Source organism: Diuraphis noxia, unplaced genomic scaffold (assembly GCF_037042655.1).
Source record: "Diuraphis noxia isolate RWA-SAM2 unplaced genomic scaffold, SU_Dnox_SAM2 contig0005, whole genome shotgun sequence".
NCBI classification, from domain to species: domain Eukaryota; kingdom Metazoa; phylum Arthropoda; class Insecta; order Hemiptera; family Aphididae; genus Diuraphis; species Diuraphis noxia.
The window spans coordinates 8,275,142-8,299,293 of record NW_028301715.1 but is presented as its reverse complement, the minus strand read 5'-3'; the positions used below and the strand labels follow the sequence as shown (position 1 = coordinate 8,299,293).

The 24,152-nt window shown below is 26.1% G+C and overlaps 1 protein-coding gene across 2 annotated transcripts in view; it reads left to right on the top strand.

Moving 5' to 3' along the window:
* Positions 1 to 24,152, top strand: part of Oseg2 (intraflagellar transport protein Oseg2) — a 105,979-nt gene that overhangs the window by 26,898 nt on the left and 54,929 nt on the right. For both annotated transcript variants that reach the window (XM_089229614.1, XM_089229615.1), the window contains exons 6-13: positions 8,082 to 8,305; positions 9,999 to 10,166; positions 10,922 to 11,124; positions 11,452 to 11,608; positions 13,682 to 13,800; positions 15,312 to 15,490; positions 17,166 to 17,309; positions 22,330 to 22,630. In XM_089229614.1, the coding sequence (XP_089085740.1) occupies positions 8,082 to 8,305; positions 9,999 to 10,166; positions 10,922 to 11,124; positions 11,452 to 11,608; positions 13,682 to 13,800; positions 15,312 to 15,490; positions 17,166 to 17,309; positions 22,330 to 22,630 (1,495 nt within the window). The remainder of the gene's footprint in view (positions 1 to 8,081; positions 8,306 to 9,998; positions 10,167 to 10,921; positions 11,125 to 11,451; positions 11,609 to 13,681; positions 13,801 to 15,311; positions 15,491 to 17,165; positions 17,310 to 22,329; positions 22,631 to 24,152) is intronic.

Sequence of the window (24,152 nt, the reverse complement as noted above, 5' to 3'; positions counted from 1 at the left end):
TATAAGTACAAACTAATATACATATTACACAGTTGTTGCGAACTTCATTAAAATAACATAATTATAGGTATTTACTGTCCATCTACATGACTTATGTAGTAACGCTAGTGACAACAAAACGTCTTCTTTATATTTTATAACGCATTAAATCGTATGCGAAATTCTTCCGTAATAATTACTTTACTTTGACTACAGTTTACAGCAGAACTCTTTAGTTTTGAGTTGAACAAATTAAACCATACAATAAATGCTTATCAAAAAAATCGTGCATATGTATTTTTAATATTTTTCAACTGCTATTGTAACAATATGTTAGGTGTCTTGAATTAAATTGTCGATCTTTTCTACCCAATAAATAAATTTTTATTGATATTTATAGAAAAAAAAAGTAAAATGCCAATAAACAGCTCAAAACAAATCAAATTTTATCAAATTGAAATATAGAAAGGGCCTATATAAATATTCAGTGAAAATTTCAAGTATCTGCGGTCATTTGTTTTAGAGTTACACCAAAATAAAAAAATCGCTAAATGAGAAATCTAGTGAAAATCCAATGTTGTAAAAATTTAAATTTCAACGCTCATAAAAATTTTTAATGATAAACATTGACAAACTTGTAAGGAATCTTGTATTAAATCTTCAAATCTTAGATATAAAAGGAATTTTTTTTATGAATTTCTAGCGTAAAATAATTTACGAATTTTCGTGATTTTTACGTATTTTGTCAAAATTCTAACTTTGAATGCTTATAAAAAAAAAATTGTCAATATTAATTTATTTTATTTTTCAACTGCTATTGTAACAATATGTTAAGAGCCTTGTATTAAATTTTCAAGCTTTTCTACCCAACAAATACATTTTTATCGATATTTATTTTAAAAAAACTAATAATTATCGAAAATTGCATATACCTACCTATAAATAGTTCAATTTAAGTCACAATTTTTTTTAAATTGTATGGTGGATATAATATACTTATAAAAACATTCGGTGAAAATTGAAAATTTCATGTATGCAAGTATCTGCGGTCATTTGTTTTAAAGTTACATCCAAAACCAAAATCAATTTTATCGAAAACTAACAAGGTACTGAAGTCGAAAATCAAAGCATTTTTACTGCCCCAAAATGTGATGACCGACACAAAAAAAAACACACTCATCGCATGATAAAATCAATACATTCCTTGCTCCGCTCAGAATCTAAAAATAATTTTAAAGAGTATTTTACAGGTGTAAATCAATCACGTTATTGTGTTTTGTGTTTCATGGTGACATACAGCATTATTGTATTTGTATTTCGTAGCTACAGTTTTATCCGTTAGCTGAGTTAAAAATATACATATATACTATATTACGTGATTTCATTTATGAAACGGCTATTGTGACTTTTTTGGGATTATGGGATGTAGGTAATATTGTATTTTTAATCTTGAAACAAATATCCTTTTCAAAGTATACGTGTATAAAATGTGAAATTTCAAATGAGTGTTTAAAAACGTGTAACTCAAAACAAAACGTTCTCTAATAAATAAATAAATTTAAAAAAAAAAACTTAATGAAACCGTTGAGTGATTTTAATCCATTGTCGTGCAACAATAATATAATACGTTATTAAATGTGGAAAAATAAAATAAAATCGTCGAAACGCTTTCAGTTACATTAGATTAAACGACTGAGTTAAGTAGGGGGGCGCGGGTTCGTTCCCAGATGGAGATGAGTACCTATATTCTACAGCCATAAATATAATATTATATTATAATATACTATTATATCTTCTATTGTTAATGATGTTGTAGCCGATACAAATCCATATATATATATATATATATATATATAATATAGTTTATGTGCACGTATATACGCTTGCATGGTTATCACTACATTATCATATACGGTGCCAGAAATCGATAGATTGTTTACATACCTATTTTGTACTTATATTATAGTTACGTCATGCAAACGCCCGCTTCCGACACGGATGAGTCACTGATTTAAACCCTAGATCATTTAATAATTCTATACTCCACGACGCATTGCCAGCGAAAAACGCGCGAATGTACACATGCCAATGTGACACGGGTAGTAATATTATTTTAGGTAGTTAACTAGGATCAATTAGTGAGACGTATAATAACTTTAATAACATAATATTATTATTATATCATATCGGTCAGTGTTTCAAACAGGATGTATTCACAGACGTTTGATATAAATGTATAAATTTTTCTCATCTATTTCTACTACTATTACAACAAACTATTGTTCACTCTTTAAGCACGTCATCGTCAGTTTTCCGTTTTGCTATCGACGAATGTGTGAATTATTTTGCAATAGGCTGCAACGTGAATAACGTGACATCGGTTTGGTTACGGGACGACGTGGATACTGACGTTCACTCAAATTTGGGGGGGGGGCACAAAAATCTTGCCTTTTGGCTTTAGTCTTGGGCATCTAAAACCGAGATGTAACAACCCTCTCAGTCAATCGATATAAATAATCTTTAAAAACACTCAAAAAATGACTTGATAAAAAGTTACTTGGAACATTGCTATTGTATTTCGAACAGCTGTTATACAATAATAATAATTCCATCATAATATTCCGTCTATATCGCTGGATCTTCAAACAAACAATGTTTACATTTACTGCACAATGAAGTAGGTACACCGTAATATCTAAAATCTCATTTAGCTAATTTAACTTGACTTTAACTTCAAGAAAATCTTGAATTGTGGTGAAATATTTACTCGTGTTTGATTCATGTATGATATATATATATATATATATATATTATAGTATAGCTAGATATAAGTATACCTAATTTTGACTTTAACTATATTGTTATATTGCAAAGTCTTCAGCTGTAGAGCTATTTTTCGTAATAAACAAATAATATAGTTCTGTTAAATTTAAATGACATTTATATTTTTTGATACTATAGTACAGTCAACAGTGCATAAACCAAGTCATATTAATATATTATAAATTTATGACGGGGATAAAGAATAGTTCCGTAGAGATTCCACGTCATGAAATAGGTATATTTTAAGCCCATCGAATTCGAATCAAAGTTTCTGATTCTTATTATATTTCTTGTGTTGATAGGTATTCATTTTATTTTATAGAAAATATGATTCTAAAATGTGCGAGTGGTGGTGATTAAGAATGGACCACGCAGTGAAAAATATTATACACCATATATGAGACGGAGAACGAGAAAGAGACAAACGAATGTGAGGATATGACGTAAAGTACATATAATACGTACCTACATATTTAAGGACAACATAATGCAACGAGAATGGAGAATAAAGAAGATAATACAGATTGTACATATATCCTACATATATCTATATGTGCGTGAGTGTTTGTGTGTGTGCCGTACATTATTCGTACGCCACGGTGACTCCAAACGTCCGAATGCGACGTCAGTTGCTCTACTACAGTAGTAAATACTATATGATATTATTATTACAGATTTTTGAAAATTATTTCGTCATACGAGTCGGCAAACTTGATTGGCTTTGCAGACCGTGTCCAATCAAACGTATCAATATAGTATTGACTATATAGTGTACTATGTACAGTATTGTTGTGTAATATGGATAAATAGATATATATATAATATTGAATATTTGTAAAATTTTAGTTGCGGCGATACGACCTATGTTTTGTTTTATTATTCACTTTAATTTTTGGACTCTATTATAGTTTTTTTTTATAATAAGAATAGAACGACAATTTTACATAAAATAACTTACCATATTATGTATACTTATTTTTGTTCCCGTTACATTGTCTTTATAAGTTTAAAAAGTATCGTCTTAAAATCATATGTAGAGGAACGAGTTACCTCTGAGTTTTACTTAAATATATTTATTATTTAACCAAATATGCTCAACGAGCTATAATGAACTATGGATTAGTTATAAATTGACAAACAGTGGCGAAGCGAGGTGAAATTTATATGTGAGTGAAGTAGACTTAAAGAGGCCCTTTTTAAAATTTTTTTAGTAAAAATTATTTAAGTGACAATAGTTATTTAATAAATATTAAGATTTAGAATTTTTTAAAACAATAAACACTAATTATTTCATAGATATAATAATTTTTGTATAGATACTTTTCCCATATTTCTCTATGGTTAATTATAAAGTCCTTAAGAACGTGAGGCCGTGGGCAATGGCCCACACCGCCCACGCCTAGCGCCGCCACTGACGACATATAAAGTTTATAAAATCAAATAAAAAGTTAATCATAAAATTAAAATTAAAACGAATTTGATATTTTATTTCGTTTTGTGTTTTAATATTAGATATAACTATAATAAAATAATCAGAACATGAAATTTCGTTTTAATATTATTATAATTGCCCCCGATAACTCAAAAGTTATAAAAAAAATTTACTAATTTTAAATTTGACTTTAGTTTTATTTTTAATAGGTAGTTCATAAATACTGAAAATTGTATTGAAATTATTTCAAATGATACCGAAAAAATTATTGTCAATCATACCTAGTAATTACCTAGTTAACTTGAGTTTTGATTCATCATTGAATAAATTATTTACTTGAATTATTAAACTATGCAGATACAGATATGCAGTCATGTACAAGTGTACAGTAATGATGTAAAGTCTATAAGCTCTATAATTTCTATAGCACAGAAAACATTTTTCAAATTACTTATAATAACTATACTTATTCGAGAGGAAATTCCATAACTGTAATATTAACTCACCAACACATTTTTTTTTAATGTACACAAGTCTAGAAACTATTTAAATTTTAATTACTTAACAAACAATTAACACAATACTAAAGAGTTATAATAAGTTAATATAATATCAACCATAAATTGTTTTGACTTTCAGTTATGTTTAAAATATTTCTATATTCAGTAATATAGACTAGAGAAATCACTAATAATTTATATATTTTGAACAGTTTTATAGGGTTATTTGTTATGAAAATCTATCTGTTAATTTTAATTACAACATGTATTATACTGTATTATATCAAAAATAAGCTTAAATAGTTTAGATAATACTATTGTATTTCATTATAAAAAAGCGGGTAAGTGGATGTCGCGGAAACGCACTTAAAATTTTTCCTATAATGATGCTTCGTGTTTTCTCTATAACTACTTAAAGGAAAACTTATGGAAAACTTAGTGTTGTATTTTTAATCTTTAGTTATAAACACAAACATTTTTATGATTTTTCAACTTCAAAATTATTTGCAAATGTTCGCGTTTTCGACAGATTTTGTAAAAATTTGAACTATAAACGCTTATAAAAAAAATTGTGACTAACGATTTTTAATTTTTTTTAGCTACAATAAGAACAACTCATAAGGAACCTTGTATTAAATTCTCAAGTTTTTTTGGTCACATTAAATTTTTTTACCGAAACTTCAAAAAAAATTCTCATAAAAATCGAAAATTTCAGTGGTCTATAAATATCTCAAAAAAAGTCAAAATTAAAATGTATATAAATAACACTAACATAGACATTTGGTGAATATTTCAAGTATTTACAGTGATTAGTTTTCAAATTACAACCATATAAAAAAATCGATTTGGTCGAAAACTGGTTTTGCGTAAAATTTCCCGTTTTTCTGTCATTTTTTTTTGTTGTTTTTCTCGATTTTTTTGAAAACTGTTGGTAAATGTTTACTTTTGACCTCTATAATGCACCAAGGATATTCACTTTTACTTCGGTAACCACCCCCAAAGTTTGAAATTTAAGCATTATTTCGACTAGTTATGCTGTACACAGACACAAAAAAAAAAAAACACATCATTGTAAAATCAATACATTCATCACTTCGTTCAGAATCTAAAATGTAAATATGAATATTTATATAATAATTATTATAATCATAATATTTTAAACTTTAGAATCTGATGATTATCAATAATATAAATATACATATTATATAATTACTTAAAAACATTATCAACAATTACTATTCACTAATAAATAATTAAACAGCCATTAAAAAATAAAATAAAGTATGTTAAATATATTTATATGTGTTTTCTATAAGAGATTAATCAATGTAACAGATATCATAATATGCCTATACAATATAAATACATAAAATAAATTCTTTTACTTTTTGTTTTTCGGATGTTTGCATTGTAAAACTATGCATGGAGTATTTAAAGTTCAATAGTGATGCAATATTTTAGTCGGTAATCTATTTTTACATGTTTCTTACTGAAATTAACTACAAACATATTTTAAGGATAAATTTAAATCAAATTGAATTTATCTACATTTTCCAGTATTTGATTATTTGATTTTAAATACAAATAAAATTACATTACACATTTAAAAGTTTAATGATAATCGATTCTGATGATTGAGTTTTTATTCGCAGTTATAAAAAAAATCAGCAAAAGAATTAATTAAAACTCGTAAATGGGTGTAATAAAAAACAAAATTAAAACTTCTTCTGAAGAATTAGATTGTGAATGTTTCATTTTATTTTTGATCTTTTTTTTAAAGAATTTTATGTATATATGTATATGTATGTATATACAGGAAATAATATACATATATATTATTGCTTGTATTTTAGTATTTCAGTATAATATCTTCATTTGGGTACGAATGCATAAATATCTTTCAAACAATCCATGATTTAGTTCTAATGAATTGTATTTTAATGTTTATTTTTATTGAGATTAAAATAGATTACTTATGTATTTCTATAATTAACAAACTAACAACGAATTCTCATATATTAAAAATATTTTCAAAATGAAAACATTTAAGTTTCTTTATAAAAGTTTTCCAATAGAAAACGGAAGCGTACTTAATGACCTTCCGAGGCGGGTCCAAACTTCTATCCATTTTCGAATTTAAATTTAAAAAGTCATCAAGTAGGTAATCGCTCTACTGTATCAATGGGTAGGTTACTGTAATGGATGTGTTAATTCTGAGGGTCATATCTTATTTATATGGATATTTGTATTATTTATTTTACTGTACTAGGTAATACTTATTGGTGTTCAACTTATTTTTGCTGAAAATATTTCATAAAAAATATTATTATTGATTTTTACCTATGATAACATAACATTTTGACTAATATTGACTTATAAATAAACACTGATGTAATGAAATAATTTAGAACGTTTTGAATAATATCGAGTTGTAAATAATTTAAAAATAGCTTAAATATTTCTTAAATGTAATTCATCATTATTATTTTTTATTAAGTATGCAACATGCGCGTCATATTATCATTCCTAACATTATTGTTTGAGTAAAAATACATGTCAGTATTGTTAACGTTATGTAAAATAAGATACCATCAAATACAATTTAAACTTTGATATAGTAACAAAATGCACGTATAGCCTAATTCTTCCCTATTAGCTTAATACTATCCATCCAATAGGGCTTATTTGGTTAGCTCCATCACGTCCTTTATTCCTTCTTTGAATTTTTTTTTCTTGAGTATTCTAACATAAAATGTTCCACTATCTGATTTTCATTAACACATTCAAATTTAGGACTATCTATAATTTTACACTGGTGCATCAAATGCTTACATCTTCCATGTCTTGTTCTTAATCAGTTCAGAGACATTCACTGTTGTAGAGGTAGTTAAAAATCCGCGTAATCATTGTTTTTTGTATTACTAAAAAATAATTAAAATTTTTAATTTTCGTAAAATTTTTAAGAGATTCGAGTGTTCCAAAAAACACGTTTTTTAAATATAAGGTGTTAAAATTGAAAAAAAAAATATGAATTTCAACAACAAAATAATTTACATAATTTAGATAAATTTCGTGAGTACATTTAAAAATAAAAATAAGGCATCTATATTAGTCTATTATGCTAAATCCAGTAATTCTATAATCTAGTTTTGATTTAGCATAATATTATTGTTTACATATTATAAAAATGTATACTAATAACAATTTAGTATATGCTTATACAAAAGCCGAAGTTATAAGCAACTTATTTTTGTCAAATTTTACCTAAGCTTTTATAATTGTTGATATTTTTAACCGAAATTCTTTTGCAGTTTGTGTTAATTAACGGTTATTTCTTATCCTTTCAGGGACGCATTGTTGTTCATCCGGTCCCTCCGTACGCGTTGTGTTGGGCTTCCGGATGTATCATCGCGGCAGGATGTGATTTTTCAGTACAGTTTTATGACCAAAACGGACGGTCCACTAAACAGTTCGACTATTCACCAGCTAGTAGTTGTCCTGACCAAAAAGAATTTACCGTGGCCTGTAGTAGTCCCAGTGGACAAGCAGTTGTCATTGGCAGTTTTAATAGGTTCGATTTGTTATTATTACTATTCACCGATAATGTTTATAAAAAAATTTGATAGGAAAAATTAAAAGCTTAACTTTCTAAAACGATGTCAAAAACTCAATAACTACAATTTATATATTCCACTTTTTGAACGCCTCTGGACTATATTATGTTCACAAACACTTGAGCACTTATAATAATCGTGACTAAACGTATAACACAAATTCAATGATAAGATTTTATTTTCATTATTCGAATAGCTTTAAATTTATTATTCATAATTATAATATATTATATTTATAAGATAAATAAAAATGTTCATCACTACTGGCTTGAAATAAATCAGTCATACAGAATTGTCTTTCAGCGAAAAATTATCATAATATTTCAAATTTCTATTATTCATATTTCTTTAGAAATTTACTTATTATTCTATTGCACAATGATTTTTTAACACAATATTATGATTATTAAAATATTAAATGACCTATATCTACGATATCTTACAATTCCCGTTGTCCATTTTCCCAAACAATAATTATATAAATCCTGAATTCGAGCCTGAATTAACCATGTTTTTGTAATTTTATATTCTTTGTGAATCTTTTGAAGATATTAGCAGCTTAACATATGTGCATCAAAAGTTAAAAGGGATACATTCCTTATTAGTGAAAATGTACAATAATTGAACAGCACGTGAACGTACTATGTGCATATGCTTTTAACATGGGTGTGATAAATGAGTTTGGAATGTGGGACTCAAATATCTTCTGTAACCATAGTGTTTCAAATTATCTCTAATGTTCAACTTCAGCTAATTTAATGGTTTTTGGCAAATAATTTTTAGCATAAATCATTCTACTCTTCTGCATAAATACAATGTACAGAATAATGCGATTAAAGTTTTATTAATATTTTTAATTTTTTAATGTTTTGTCAATTACAATAATAATATAACAAGTGAAGAAATAAATTTCGTTTTTATGTATGGAAAAAAAACCTCTTTTGATGAATTATATAATTTTATTTTATCTTTCGAGCTACTCACACCCACATTAAACATCCATATTTATTATTTATAATACATACCACATAGGTATATAATATACTAGATCATATACTCTGTAAATGACAGGAAATAATGGCGGAAACATTTCAAAACGGTAATACCCCATCTCCTATAGTTTTGTCGTCCTTTCATTAAATCCAGCAGATAACTAGGCAAGTATCACATCATCATCGCCATTAAATGAATACGGGAAGTTTCCTCGTATGCCGTATAAGTATAATTGTAATTGCTTACAAGAAATATACAAATTTTAAGACTACGGGTTTTCTTTCATTATAATTTGGAAGGTAGATGCGCTAGTTAATTTTCAAAAATTGTGCAACATAATATGAATGTATTCGAATTGCATATTTATTTATTTATTTATTATACGAATTTAGATAATAATCTTAAAACAGTTAAAACAAAAGTAAACATAACAGTATAAATTATTAAAATAATGTTTAATGTTGTTTAGTGAGAAATAAACATATGTTATGTTAAAATGGCTGCATATTTACACACTTGCATTATATAATTATGTTCAGAAAAAGTTAACTATTAGTATAGCGGCGTTTAATCAATAATAAATAAACATTTAATCAAAATTATATTATATCCGCGAGCGATGTTTATATGATTGGTTAAATAGTATGATTAATTTAGATTGCGATTATACTCGTGGAGCCCATCTAAATTAATGTGGGAAGAAGAAAATGCCATGTATATACCCAACATGTATACGGTTTCAGCATTGGCTTGGAAAAGAGATGGATCACGCATTATCTGTGGTACTTTATGTGGAGGCATGGAACTCTTCGAATCCGTTATAAAGTAAGAAAAGCAAATTGTTTGTGCTGTATTTATTTTAATTATTTAATACAAACTTGTAAAAAGAAACTAGAAAATTATAAATATTTTATTATTTTCAATAAGTTATACTGGTTATAGGTTTATTATTTTCAATTATAACACAGTGGTGGTGTAATGTAGTTCAAAAGAGTAATTAATTGTTTTTTAATATTGTTAAGCAATGAATTTATTCTAATTTATTTATTTTAAAATTGTTATCTATTAAAATAGATAACTAAATATTAACAAGTATAATAATAGTTAAATGAAATAAAATTTACATTTCTCACAATTTAATTAATACGATATTTGAACTACTGAAAAATTACAAAAAAACTTGTAAATAGTAAAATCTATTTATTAAATTTCAAACTACATGACATAGCAACATGAAACTTTATTTTTATCATTTTTACCACCCCAAAAATTATTTTACTAAAAAACTCTTATTATAAATGTTGCTCTACTCAATATCTAAAAAATATTATTTTTAATCACATCAAATATGTACCTCATTAAAGTTTATATGAATATATATATATAACATAAAGTCTTTTATTAACCCCAACAAACTATTAAATTTATCATGATAGATTAACCTTTTATTATAAAGTTATAACTTACAACAGTAGTAAATTCGGGTACAATGTAAACTGTCGTGAATAATTGATTATATTTTATATTGCTCAGTTAGGTATAATAACTCTGCTGATTTTTGTTTTTTTTTTTGTTTTTAGACGAACCGTTTGGAAAAATAAATTTGAAATGACCTATGTGGGCCCAAGTCAAGTTTTAGTGAAACCACTCAATAACGAATCTAGCAACCAATCATCACATGGTGTTATACTTAAATCTCAATACGGTCATGAAATTGAGGATGTTCGAGTAATGGGTGAAGATCGATATTTGATAGGTCGTACAAGAGACACTTTACTATTAGGTAACTAACAGTTGACTAGAGATAGATATTTTACAACTATTTGCTTACTAATCAGTAATCACAATATATATATATATATATATACATATTATTTAAATGTTTGAAATCGTTAAAATGTATTTAATCATGAAATGTATTCCTAGGTATACCTACTGTAAATAATTTGTATAGTCTCAAATGCCCTTAAGAGCGAGACTTACATTCCTAAAGCACAAACGAAAATTAAATAAACATAACATACCTTAATTAAAATATTGCCGGTGTAATACATTATGCAACTGCACAAGCATTTAATAATAATCTTAATGTAAGCCGTCGTCGTAATAGGTGATATGGAAAGGAATTTGCTGAGCGAAGTCGTGTGGCCATATTCTGAAAGGAATGAGAAATTCTACTTCGAAAATCCAAGCGTATGTTTGATTTTCAATTGTGGTGAATTGACCCTAGTGGAGTATGGAAACGACCAGATACTAGCGACCGTCAGGTAATTGAATACCTATGTGCTTAAAAACGCTGTAAAAAAAAAAAAAAAAACACTAACTGTTGGGTTAGGGGTTTTGGGTGGGATGAGATAGCTTATAGTTTATACTCTTTTTCCTACCGATTTTTAATTACAAAACCATTATCTGATGTAGACGTGATTGGTAGCGTTCTTATGAGGCATTAATTATAATTAAGTGTAACGAGAAAGCCGTCACATCATTCTACAAAAATTTCACAAAAGAACGACAAGACTGCTTCTCGAAATTGAGGACCATTAATTACAATTAAAATCATACTATGAAATACCTATAAACATAACGTGTAAATTCTAATCAAAAAAAAAAAAATAATAATAATAAAATCGGTGAAAAATACAATCTTCGTTGTGTTATTGTAGTTGCTTGTTGTATTAATATTAATAAGCAGCAACCGGCGTTGTATCTGCCTACGTAGTTAATAGAAAAATTAATTTACCGTTATATTATAATTTATGGTCAGCGTGATGACGAAGGGGAGGGACGATAAAAACAATTCTTATAGCATAATTAATGCTTTTATCTATTATTTGTAATTTTATAAAATATCGGAAATGTATATCTCCACATTATGTTATCTTCAATATTGTGGGGAAAAAAAACTGTTCGTGTTCAGTCCATATCACAGTTTCTACTGTAATGTATGGCCAGTGAACATTAACTAATGTTTGAACAGATCTTCACACCTTAGGTAAAACTCTTTATATAATACCATTTAATTATATGGTTAGCGGGCGTTTTTGACGATTACAATGTATATTTGGTACGGTGAATGAGACAGAACAACACGGTGGTGGATCATTAATTATACTGAATGGTCATACACGAAATGCGCGATGTGCTACAGAAATTTGGGTCCGTAAAATGCCGTTAAAGAACAATGAACAATTGTTACGCGAATCGGTTTTGCGAAAGATAACCTTAATTCGAATACTGTCTCTCGTTTTACATAATTAAATGTACATAAATTACTTGCAAATATGTATGCAATGTAGTTTTACCCCAATTCATATTTTTATCTCACTGTGAATGTCAATTGTTAAATGATGGTTTAATATAGTACCTAAATACATAATACAATATATAGGTAAAGACGATAATTGTAGTTTCAACAGAATTGTGTTGAAATCATACTTTGTTAAATTTTTAATACTTTAATTTATTACAGCGTGAAGTTTTAACAGGGGAATTCGGTGGGTTTGGTTATACGTAAAGACAATTTGAATCGAAAGTCGAAACATATCGATTCTGTTAAAAAATACACACATAAATAGATACTCACAACATTTTTTGTATTTTAATATATTTTTTATCATTAATCAACCGATATTATGAGCAATTATTAGCTGGTAAATATAATTTTAAGATTTATTAAATAGGTGATGATATAGCAGTATTTTGTAAATGATTCCTACGTGAAGGAGTAATTGAATAAATATAAATTTAAAAAAAAAATATGTGAAAATCTGTTTGGTACTGAAAAGTGCATTATTTCTAGAAAGAAAATTATTTAAAATATTATGATAAACGATTGTTAATAATATATAATTACATTTTTCCGAATTACAGTTATGTGTATGTTATATATTTTGAGAAACAAGAAAATTGAAATCCAGACAATTTTCGAAAAAAATATAAATAAAGATTGATAGTTAAAATAATTATGTATACATAAAACATGAATATCTGTACAAGTACGTAAACAAATTTGATCGTTAATAAACATAATATTTAATCAAATATAAAAACAAATAATTGAATACCCTTAAATTTAATAAAACTTCTATCAAAATACAGTAAGCGAATATTTCATACCTGCTGTTTCTGCAGAAGTTCTATTAAAGCTATCTTATTGCGGGATGGATTATTGGCACGAAATCGACCTCGTATTTCGAGAAATATACTCTAAAAAGCTATTCATGATTTGTCATTTAAGCCGTAAAAATCACATATATACCGTCTTCGATTTTATACCTGTGCTTATATAATGCTTCAATATATATATATATATATATATATATTATTATTTTTTTTTTTAGAACCGAGTTTGTAAATCCTCATTTGATCAGTGTACGGCTGAATGAACGAAAACAGTTCAACTCCAACGAAGAAAACAAAAAACTTGCCTATTTACTGGACTTAAAGACAATTTGTATCGGTAATAGAAAACAGTATTTTATTATCTTTGTCCTATTTTTATATTTTTACTTCTCGCTGCCCTGTGCTCATCACCAAATATTATACCTCACTGAACTATTTTTTCCACATTTTACACCCATTTTTATTACCAAAATGGAAAACCAAAATATTATAGTCTTAGACACTATAATATGGTTGAAAGTTATACGAAAAAATATAAGTTTACCAAATATTTTACAATTTTTTTTTTTTTTTTACAATCAAATAAAAATATATGACCCGATTAATGAGTTATAAACGGAGACTATTCAATTTGTCATGTATAAACGTAGGTAATATTAGATATCCTGATTTTTTTTCTTGCAGTTTTTCATACAAATCACATTTATTGACTTTAATAAAAATAATTTATAGACTCAGATATATTTACATCATATAATAATGTTTAATTACGAAAAGTAAACCGAATTATTTCGAAACACAAATTATCAAAATAAACATTTGTAAAATTTATTAGATATTAAACTAAAATTTAATTATCTTGTTAGTTTAAAGTGAACACAAATTATCATTATTAAATACAAGGAAGTTGATTACACTTTTAGATTAATTTTATTATTATAAATATACGTATACAATGTAATATTGACTTTTTTTTGTTGTTGTCTGCAATCTCAACAGTTTCAAATAGATTTCACACTTTATAAACAAAACACAACATTGTGAAATACCCTTCTAAGGTTTACCAAGTTGTGCTTAAATCCTTCACCTTAATGCTTCACAGAACAATGTTCTTGTGAAAAGTATTCTTTTAGATCATTGTAGATTTTTTTATTTCCTTGTTTCACTAAACAGCGTAACTAAGCCTTTAATAATATGTGATCAAAATAATTCTCAAATAGTATGTAATAAAAATAACACAATTAATATATGTGTGTTGTGTTAGTTAAAAGCTACAATTATCTTATAAATTATGATTGTCTAAATTTGATTCACAAATTCTAATGAGGTATATTAGGATATTTAGGTGTATAATTTATAAAAATCTTGTAAAATAATAATCTTACTATGAAATTGTTTTACACTAAAACTGAAAAGAAGTAAAATATTCAATTGTTTTCAATTTAAACAAATATATTGTACTCTTTGTTCTTTTTTTTGTTCATTTTTTGTTTACTTGTCGTAAAATAACTAATATAATATTCAAATTATAATTAATAGGTAAGTAATAAGTTTACTCATGTATAAATTTCATTCATTTGACAAGATACGACATAAAATATAACTTAAAAATCCTTATATTTATAACTGAATAATGCAATATGTTGTGATAGTTAAGTTTTTTTTCATTATGTCTGTCTTATGTAGTTATGGTATGGATTTCTTAATATCTAAATCTGACACAATTTTAGAACAACGTTTCAACAAAATGTTGTTTTATTTATCATTATTATTGTACAATTATAAATTTGTTTAACTGATATAGATTTCTGCTTCTTATATATATTTTATTCGTTTTTTATCTTGCAGTGGATTTAGTTGTAGGAGTTGTTGATCTACAGATTGGCCACGCAACAAAAATTGATTGGCTCGAGTTGAATGAAACTGGTCATAAGTTATTATATCGAGATAAAAGCACAACACTAACACTTTTAGATGCACGAACTGGTCACAAGGAAATATTATTGAACGGTTGTTCTTTTGTACAAGTAAGTTATGTTTCTAAAATAACGACTAGGTATTTTAAATGGTTTTTAAATAAATGTAATTTAATGACAATTTATATAGTTTATATGAAAAATATACGTAATAATCATATGGTTTTATAAGAAATTTTATATTTACAAATTTACTTTTAAGTTTATACATTTTAAAAAGAAAACATTATAAACATTTTAGATTCTGAACAAAGTGAGGAATGTATTGATTTTACAATGATGTATGTTTTTTTTTGTGTGACTGTCATCACCGCGCGTTTTGGAGTAGAAATAATGCTTTGATTTTTAATTTCAACTCCTCTTTGATATGTTTATATTAGAGTTATCTATTACGATTACGTTTTCAAAATATTTTGACTTTTTTAAAGCTATTTATAAACAATTGAAATTTTTGATATTTCCAAGTTTTTTTTTGAAATACCTATAAAAAAAATTTGACTGTCCAAAAATCTTTAAAATTTAATACAAGGTTTATTATAAGTTGTACATATCGTAGTAAAAAAAAAAAATTGTAATCAAAATTTTTTTCATAAACATTTTCAAGTTCAAATGCTTACCTAAAAAACCCAACAAAAGGTTTTCCATAATTTTTTCTTCAAATAACTGTAAAATAAAAATTCTTATATAATAACTATATATACTATAACTAGTATTATGACCATCTTTTCGTAACTGAATATTTAAAACTGAGAAAAAAAATATTTGAAAAAAAATTGAATTGGTTATAATTTATTAAGGAATTAATAAGAATCAATTCCGTTACTATACAGGTTATGTAAAAGAAAATTTTCCTTCGGAGAAACTATAAATGAGAATTACATTAAATTTCATTTATGATATCGGAAATGTTATTACTGTAATAACAGTAGTAATAAAATTAATTTTGATTGAATATATATTTGAACTGTTTACTTGAAATCAATATGATTAGTTAATTCAATTGGTTTTTGTTAAAAGACCTCTTGATTTACTGGATATATCTTATTGTTACATTCAACAATATTAAATAATTTCAATTAATTTTATCTTATTAGTTACCTATCACCGCTGACATTTATACATACAATTTAAAAGCAAAATAAACCAAATATCGTTCCAATACCAACACACTTTTATGATGAGGGATTATAATTATTTTTTTTAAAATCCCAACTTCTTTAAAATTTATAAAAACTATTTCTGAATGTGTAAAAATCATCTTGTTATGGAATCTATCATCGAAGATTTGTTATTGGTAGCATAACTACAATACTATATATAACTATGTATATTATAATTTTTTGTCTACATATTATTTTATTATGTTATTTATCAAAACTCGATGTGTTCACTTCTTTAGACACAGCATTATATGATATTGATAATATTTTAACGCAAAACACATGTAATAATAATAATTACTGGGTAAAGTGAACGATATTCGACTAAATGATAACATTACCAGAACCGCGATATTATTAAATGGCTTTTAGCGTGTTTATTTAGTGTTAAACATTGTTGAACACGTATTGCTCTGGGTCTCGCGAAACAGTGAACAATTTTAGTCATAATAATAATAATGAATGGACTCGCATCGAACACAACAATCATTTTACTGAATAATATCAGATTATTGTCGACACAGCTGAACCTATGTAAAACATTGTTTTGTGTTTTCGGTGCACAGTGGGTGATTGGCAGCGATGTCGTCGTGGCTCAGGGGCGACAAGGAGCTTGTGTTTGGTACAATATTGACACGCCCGACCGGGTAACTGTGTTAACGGTGGCCGGCGACATAATGTCCGTCGACAGAATTTCGGGCAAGACAACGGTAAGTACCTATTGTAACACAAAAACACATTATATTGGTGCTTATGTTGCGGCACCGTATAATATTCATAATCTATCACGTCATTGTCGTCATTGCAAATCCGTAACACGCGAACAGCGCGCGACGGACGAGTTTGACGACAATTGATATTCTTTGCGAAAAACCCCAGCATCAGTTATTCGAAGACATAACTATATTTTTGGTACTTCAATTTAAATTTAAATTAAACATAATTATCAATGTTTTTTTAGTAAGTTTATAGCATAAAAATATACGAAATACGCAAAGTATCGCGTTCCAATATAATATTATTATAAATATGTATTTTATAATAAAGTACTTTTATTTTATCCATAATATTCGATAAAAAATTTGAGTCATTTTAATCGAAATTTAATTTTAGATCATGAAGATTCCTTCACTTTTTGATCTTTATTACATTATTTACATTCTATTATTAAATTTCTCCCACTATTGAAATCGAATAAACTAATAACCATTTAATTAAAACATTTTTCTGTCTTTTAACCTCGAGATTGAAAAATAAATTGTAATATCGAAAAGTAAAATATTTAATCACGTATAGAGTAATTATGTTAAATATATTTGAATTAAATATAGAATTTTTAAAATCACTGTCATGGTGTTCTTATTAATACAAATCTGATCAGAATGGATCTTTTTTACAAACTTAACATAAAATAAATATAAAATTACTAAAACATATACACATTTTTCATAATTATAAATTTATATTATTCTTTACGCTGTAATGTTTGACTTTAATTGTAAAATAAGTTTTTTAAGCGCTTGTTGTGTAAACTTTTCTGCCATAAACATTCGTGATATCCAGATAAATAATTGATATAAATGAACAAGTTTGAATGATTAAAATTAAAACAATTAATTATGTTTTTGTCAATTCATTAAGAACAAATAAATTTAAACTGTTTTTTTTTTTTTTAACTCATCAAATTGTATTACACATTAATCATAATTCATAATAATTCATACAATATAATAAAGAAGATTATATCATCTTTTTAGTTATTTACATGTTCCTATTCCTCCAATGAAAAGAATGTAACATATTCATAAGATGTTTATATAAAAAATTTAATTTTGAAGTAGAAAGATATTAATTTATATGAATTTTATACAATCAAATAATATTCGTGTACCCAGAAGATTATACTAAAAAAAGACAGATACGATGTGAAATAACGAAAAAATACTTGGTTTACAGATACGAATTAAATGCGTTTCAGTTCGCACTATAGCTTATCGATTTGCTCGTTACTGTATTATAATTAGCGTCTGGTTTTTCAAAATTCACCTCCTTGATTAGGTAGGTAGGTCGCTGTCAATCAGCTCGTGAACGAGACGTCCTGTTTGCGTCGTGTAACAGTACACAAGTCGGCATTATTATTATTATAACGTCGATGGGCTAAGAGTTATTGACATTAACAACTAGAGAATCCGAAGCGCGCATAGTATCGCCCTCGTCCGGCCAAAATGAGTGTAGGTCAAATACTACTTATTCACTTGGCACCCAGTCTGATTCCCGCAAATTTGTACCGGTACGACACATAAAAAATGTCATTATTCGCACGAAATGCAGCAGTACCTGAAGTAGATGGATTTTTCTTTCGGTGTAGGACGCTTAACAGTTTATTTTGTTACACCGGCACAGACCGACCGAGAGAGAGAATATTGATTATTGTTACCCGACAACAGTGTTCTATACATTATACCGTTAGAAATTTCATGATAAGGATACAATTTAACAGCTAATGGGAAGTACACATGGGCGAGACGTACCCATACACACACTCAAACACATGCACGCACGCACACACAACCGAGCACTTAGCTAACTCGATACATATTACATACTAGAGAAACTATCTATATAAGACGTATTGTTTGTTATTCTCATCCAGATTCCGTTCACGTCAGAAAAAATAGCATTCAGTGAGTTTCAGAAAGAAATTATTTTATCGAATGGCAAAAATCATGCAATAAGTATCCGAAATTTTATTTTTTTTACACGATAATGGGTATGCTATAATGTCTATAGACATGAACGAATGTCAAAACTTTTGATTCACAAACGTTCTCTATATTAAGTGTGCAGTTTTTTTTCATGCACAATGCACAAAAATTATTTAACTACTAATAATATCGACGGTTAAACTCGTAAGTACTATAATAAATAATAATTATACAATAAATCAAACAGTTTCATTCAAAACATTCATACAAGTCTATAGAAAATAATAATCCTTAAACTCATATTTCAAACAGATATTTTTATAAAATACAATACTTACTATAAATCGATACTTTTTGTCGATATTACAGAAATAACAATAACCACTAACTACTAACTACGCGAAAAACTGAAATTTATGTATAATGATATTATGTGAGGCTGAAAAAAAGCTGAATTTTCGATTCTCTCGGAGGTCGAACATGATGAAAAATTTTACGAAATAGACTGAAAAGTGTTAAGTGAACAAGTAATTATATCTATGATGATTTAAGATACAGACTATCTGTTTTAAAATCATTTAATATGACTGAAAATGTATCGTAACTTAATTCCCCCCATATATATGCGTACAATTCAATGGTCTAATCAACTTTTGTATTGATTTTTTTTAATGATGTTCAATATTATGCAACAATTTTGACTAAAAACATACAACACTAATCCAAGATAAATTCGCGATATTATCTAATTATATATTTTAGTAGATTTTTCAAATCATGATTGTTAATTATGTTTTAATCACTTTAGTTTCAAAAATTACATAAAGAATGTAATACAGGATCCTATATGAGAATTTAGTAATTTAAAGTGGGAAGGTAATGTAAATTCCATTACCTCGTCATGTTAAATTACCGAAACCCCACTGTTACACCCTTTAGTAAACCGAGTTCAGCTCAGAAGTGTCTTCTGAATTCGATAAGTAGCTTTGAGCACATAACAGTATATTATAACAAAACATGTATTCATGTAGATCGCCCATTTTAGGCTAAATAACCATGGTGATATTTTTTATTCTTATTTTCTTTTGCATTATATATAATTTAGAAATAATTTACTGTATTCATATCAATTATTTGTGGTTACAGTTCTCTTACAAAAGTAGTTATATATTTTTAATAAAATTATTTTGAATGAACTATATTATTTATTAAATATTGGATTACTACACTTCTGTGATGTTTTAATTAAATTAAATTATTATTATCTAGTCTTACATATTATATTATATTGAAACCAACATGGCATTTTTAGTTTTAATTATGTAGGTAATTTACAGTATTGACTATAATAGGTTTCAATAATACACATAACATGCATATTCGTAAATGTATTTCAAATTAATGCTTTGAATTTGATTAATTTCTACTTATCTAATTATGTGATGTTTTATATTTGTTAAAAGATTTTAACCAGCTTAAAAAATATAATAAATTATTCCTATTAATTTCCAATTATAAGAAGAATATAATATTCTGTAATAAGTCAAGAATTATATTATTCAGTTGACATTCAAACATTGTATAATGTTTTAAAAATATTAGAAACTAAATTTACTTCAATTTTTTTTGATTAATATTTAAAATAGAACGATGGTAGCTTCATTATGGCCTCCATAATTGCTTTTATTTGAATTCAACTAATAATTATTAAACATTTGTTAAAATAACCCTATAGTAATTCTTTATCACAAATTTTCATATTCTATATTAAACTATACATTATATTTATATGAAAATAGGTCTAAATGAAGAAAAAAAAAAATTAAGTGTTTTTAAATAATATGAAACATTAACTTTTAAACCTCATCGCTATAATATATTATTATAATATTTTTCAGCACTATGGAAGTTTTAATCTAAGTTTTTAGATGTAATTTTTTTAATAAAATACTATTTTATTTGTTTGAAACACAAAACAAAGTCAACTCAGTGTTCTAGAATTTATAAGCTTCTAATATTTTTTTTTGAAGTCTCAAAATTCTCTTGTAATTTGAATTTTCTAAACTTTAATCCCTAAATCAAAGAATTAAAAAAAAAAATGATTTTAATTTAAATATTGGTATGGGTTGTTTTGTTGAAATCAGTAAATAGTAAAACAATTTTACCTCTATAGTAGCTAGGTACCTATACTTACTTATTTATCAAATTGTTGTCGATGAGTTTAAAAACTTTTTATAAATACCTATTATTACTAGTTTATTTTGTTTTTATCTACTTTAATTTTACGCCAGTAAATTTATTTTAAAAAAAATCAAATATTTTTAAAAATATATCTATAATACTACCTTTAATATAACTTTTTAAACATGCTATTGTTTTTAAAAATGGAATATTTTTTTTAGTTTTTATATCATACTATCATAAATCTAATGAATAATATTCAAACGGTCATTATTATCACAAATTTACATTTAATTATTTACATAAAGTTAATAAATATACAATTATAAAGATTTTTATACCACAAATCACTCCAAATATAATTTTATCATGTTAATTACATCGTTTAATTTTTTTTTAAAGATTTATTAAGGGTGATAAATCATAATTTAAAAGTAATAATAATGATACGTTTAAAGATAAAAACAATGTAACAAATAATAATTCAAGACGATTTGGTAGCTAATTTACATATTTTATTTTTATTATGCTCATTAAAACATAATTATGCACAAAAATAGTACTACACGTTGTAAACAAGTTGTTTTAATCGTTATCTGTATACTTTTATCTATGAATTATCTTAATAAGTCCAAAATATCATTATATATTTTGTTTATAAGAATAAAAAAAAAGTTTTCTACTTTTATTTACGAACCAACAGTGTAAGTATACGCTTTTAAATTAATATTAATTTTCTATTCTTATTATTTTTTTTTTAATTCTGCGAAAACCATGTTTATTATAGAATAAAAATAAGTTCAACAGTTTTCTCTACTCTGTTTTATTTAATATTTGTACGCAGATCCGTTGCCAAGAAGGCGAACGACATCACACATATGACTTGGATGAACGTCTTGTAGAATTTGGCACAGCTGTACACGACAGCGATTTTGGTCGGGCTATATTGTACCTGGAAAGTTTGGAGGATAGTGATGATCATCAATATGAGGTTGATGGAATGTGGCAAAATTTGTCAGATATTGGCCTACAGCTTATGAACTTGCCAGTAGCTGCAAGATGTTTGGCAGGTGTTGGTGACTACTGTAAAGCATGGTATCTACAAGAAACTTATAAGTTGGCAGAAAAGTTCGCACAGGAAAATAGTAAAGTATAATCAAATAATATATTACCTTGGTTTATTGAAACTACTGTTTGGTATTCGACTTTTTATGTACCCCTAATCGACCACGAGTTATATTAGGTAACCATCGAGTACGTGAATATTACGCAGTTTCCATAAAGTTATAACATTATATTATATTTCGCACTTTTAAGTAAAACAGACAGACTAATAAACTTAACTTTTAAAAAGCATTAAAAACTTTTATATTTTTACTAATATAGAAAAAGACAATTTGATCTTATTTAATGGATTGCAGTAAGTACTAAAAAAGCAAACAAAAAAATTCAAATTTTAAGTATATTTTTGCAATAAATTTTCATTCAGGTATATGGTATAAATAAATAAAATATACCTATAAAGATAAATATTTATTATTTTTTACAACTCACGAGTACAGAAAAGTATACTAGTTTTTTTAAATGATCCTGATTTGGTTGGTATATATTTTGGTAATCAGTACAATGTACAAATTATATTTTTAATATACCCAATTAATGTTCATACAATAGGTATTTGACTATAAAATATACTATAAAAATATAGATTAGGTACATTATTAAGAACAAAACGAAAACAATAATTAACCATCTTTTAAAAATTAACTAAGTATTACTATTAACTCCATAATTTTTTTACATGAAAATACGGTTTTGTAGTATTGGTTGTTGGTTACTTATAATTTATTTATAATTTAATCCTGTTTTAAAAATTCAAAAGTTTGATGTGGTCAATTAACAATTGAGAAATGCTTTGAAGAACTCTTTTTGTTATTTTTAAGTGAAATTAATTACGTACCTATTTGGGATAGTTGAATGCATTAATAAACGATTCTAAAATTGCAGTTTCAACGTATTAAGCTAAAGCAAAATAAACTTTTTCCAAGTTAAATGTTCCAACTGCATCGCGCTCATTTAACGTCAATTTATTAAGAGTCTATCCTCTCGATAAATTTGCCATTTCTATCTCGATGTCACTCGACAGATACAATTAAATAATAATAACAAAAGGAGAAAAGACAATTTTTAAGATAGAATAGGAATGAAAAAACCATTTAATGACAAAATAAACGGTCGTTTAACTTCCATAAATGTTAGTGTAATTCGTTGTAGACGTACGTTAGACTTATTGATATTAATAAGTTTTAGTACAATTTCATTACCGGTCTTATAAATTGAGCCATATAAATAATATATTTAAGTCAAAAAATGTTCATAGTTTCTACGCAAGAAACATTCACGTAGTAATTAGACTAATTATATGACAAAAATACTATTGACCCTTAATGATAATTAATATCATTCTAAAAGCTCATTATTTTATTACTACTTAACCTTTGTTTTATATTTAAATTACTGTGTTTTATGATTAGAGTAATAATATGAGTACATTGTACATTTCATATTTATATAATGAAAAATGGCAAGTCCATTGGTGTGTTTAGCGAATAGTAGGTACGTACCTGTTATTCAATGTAGGTTGTTAACATATACTATTTAAGTAAA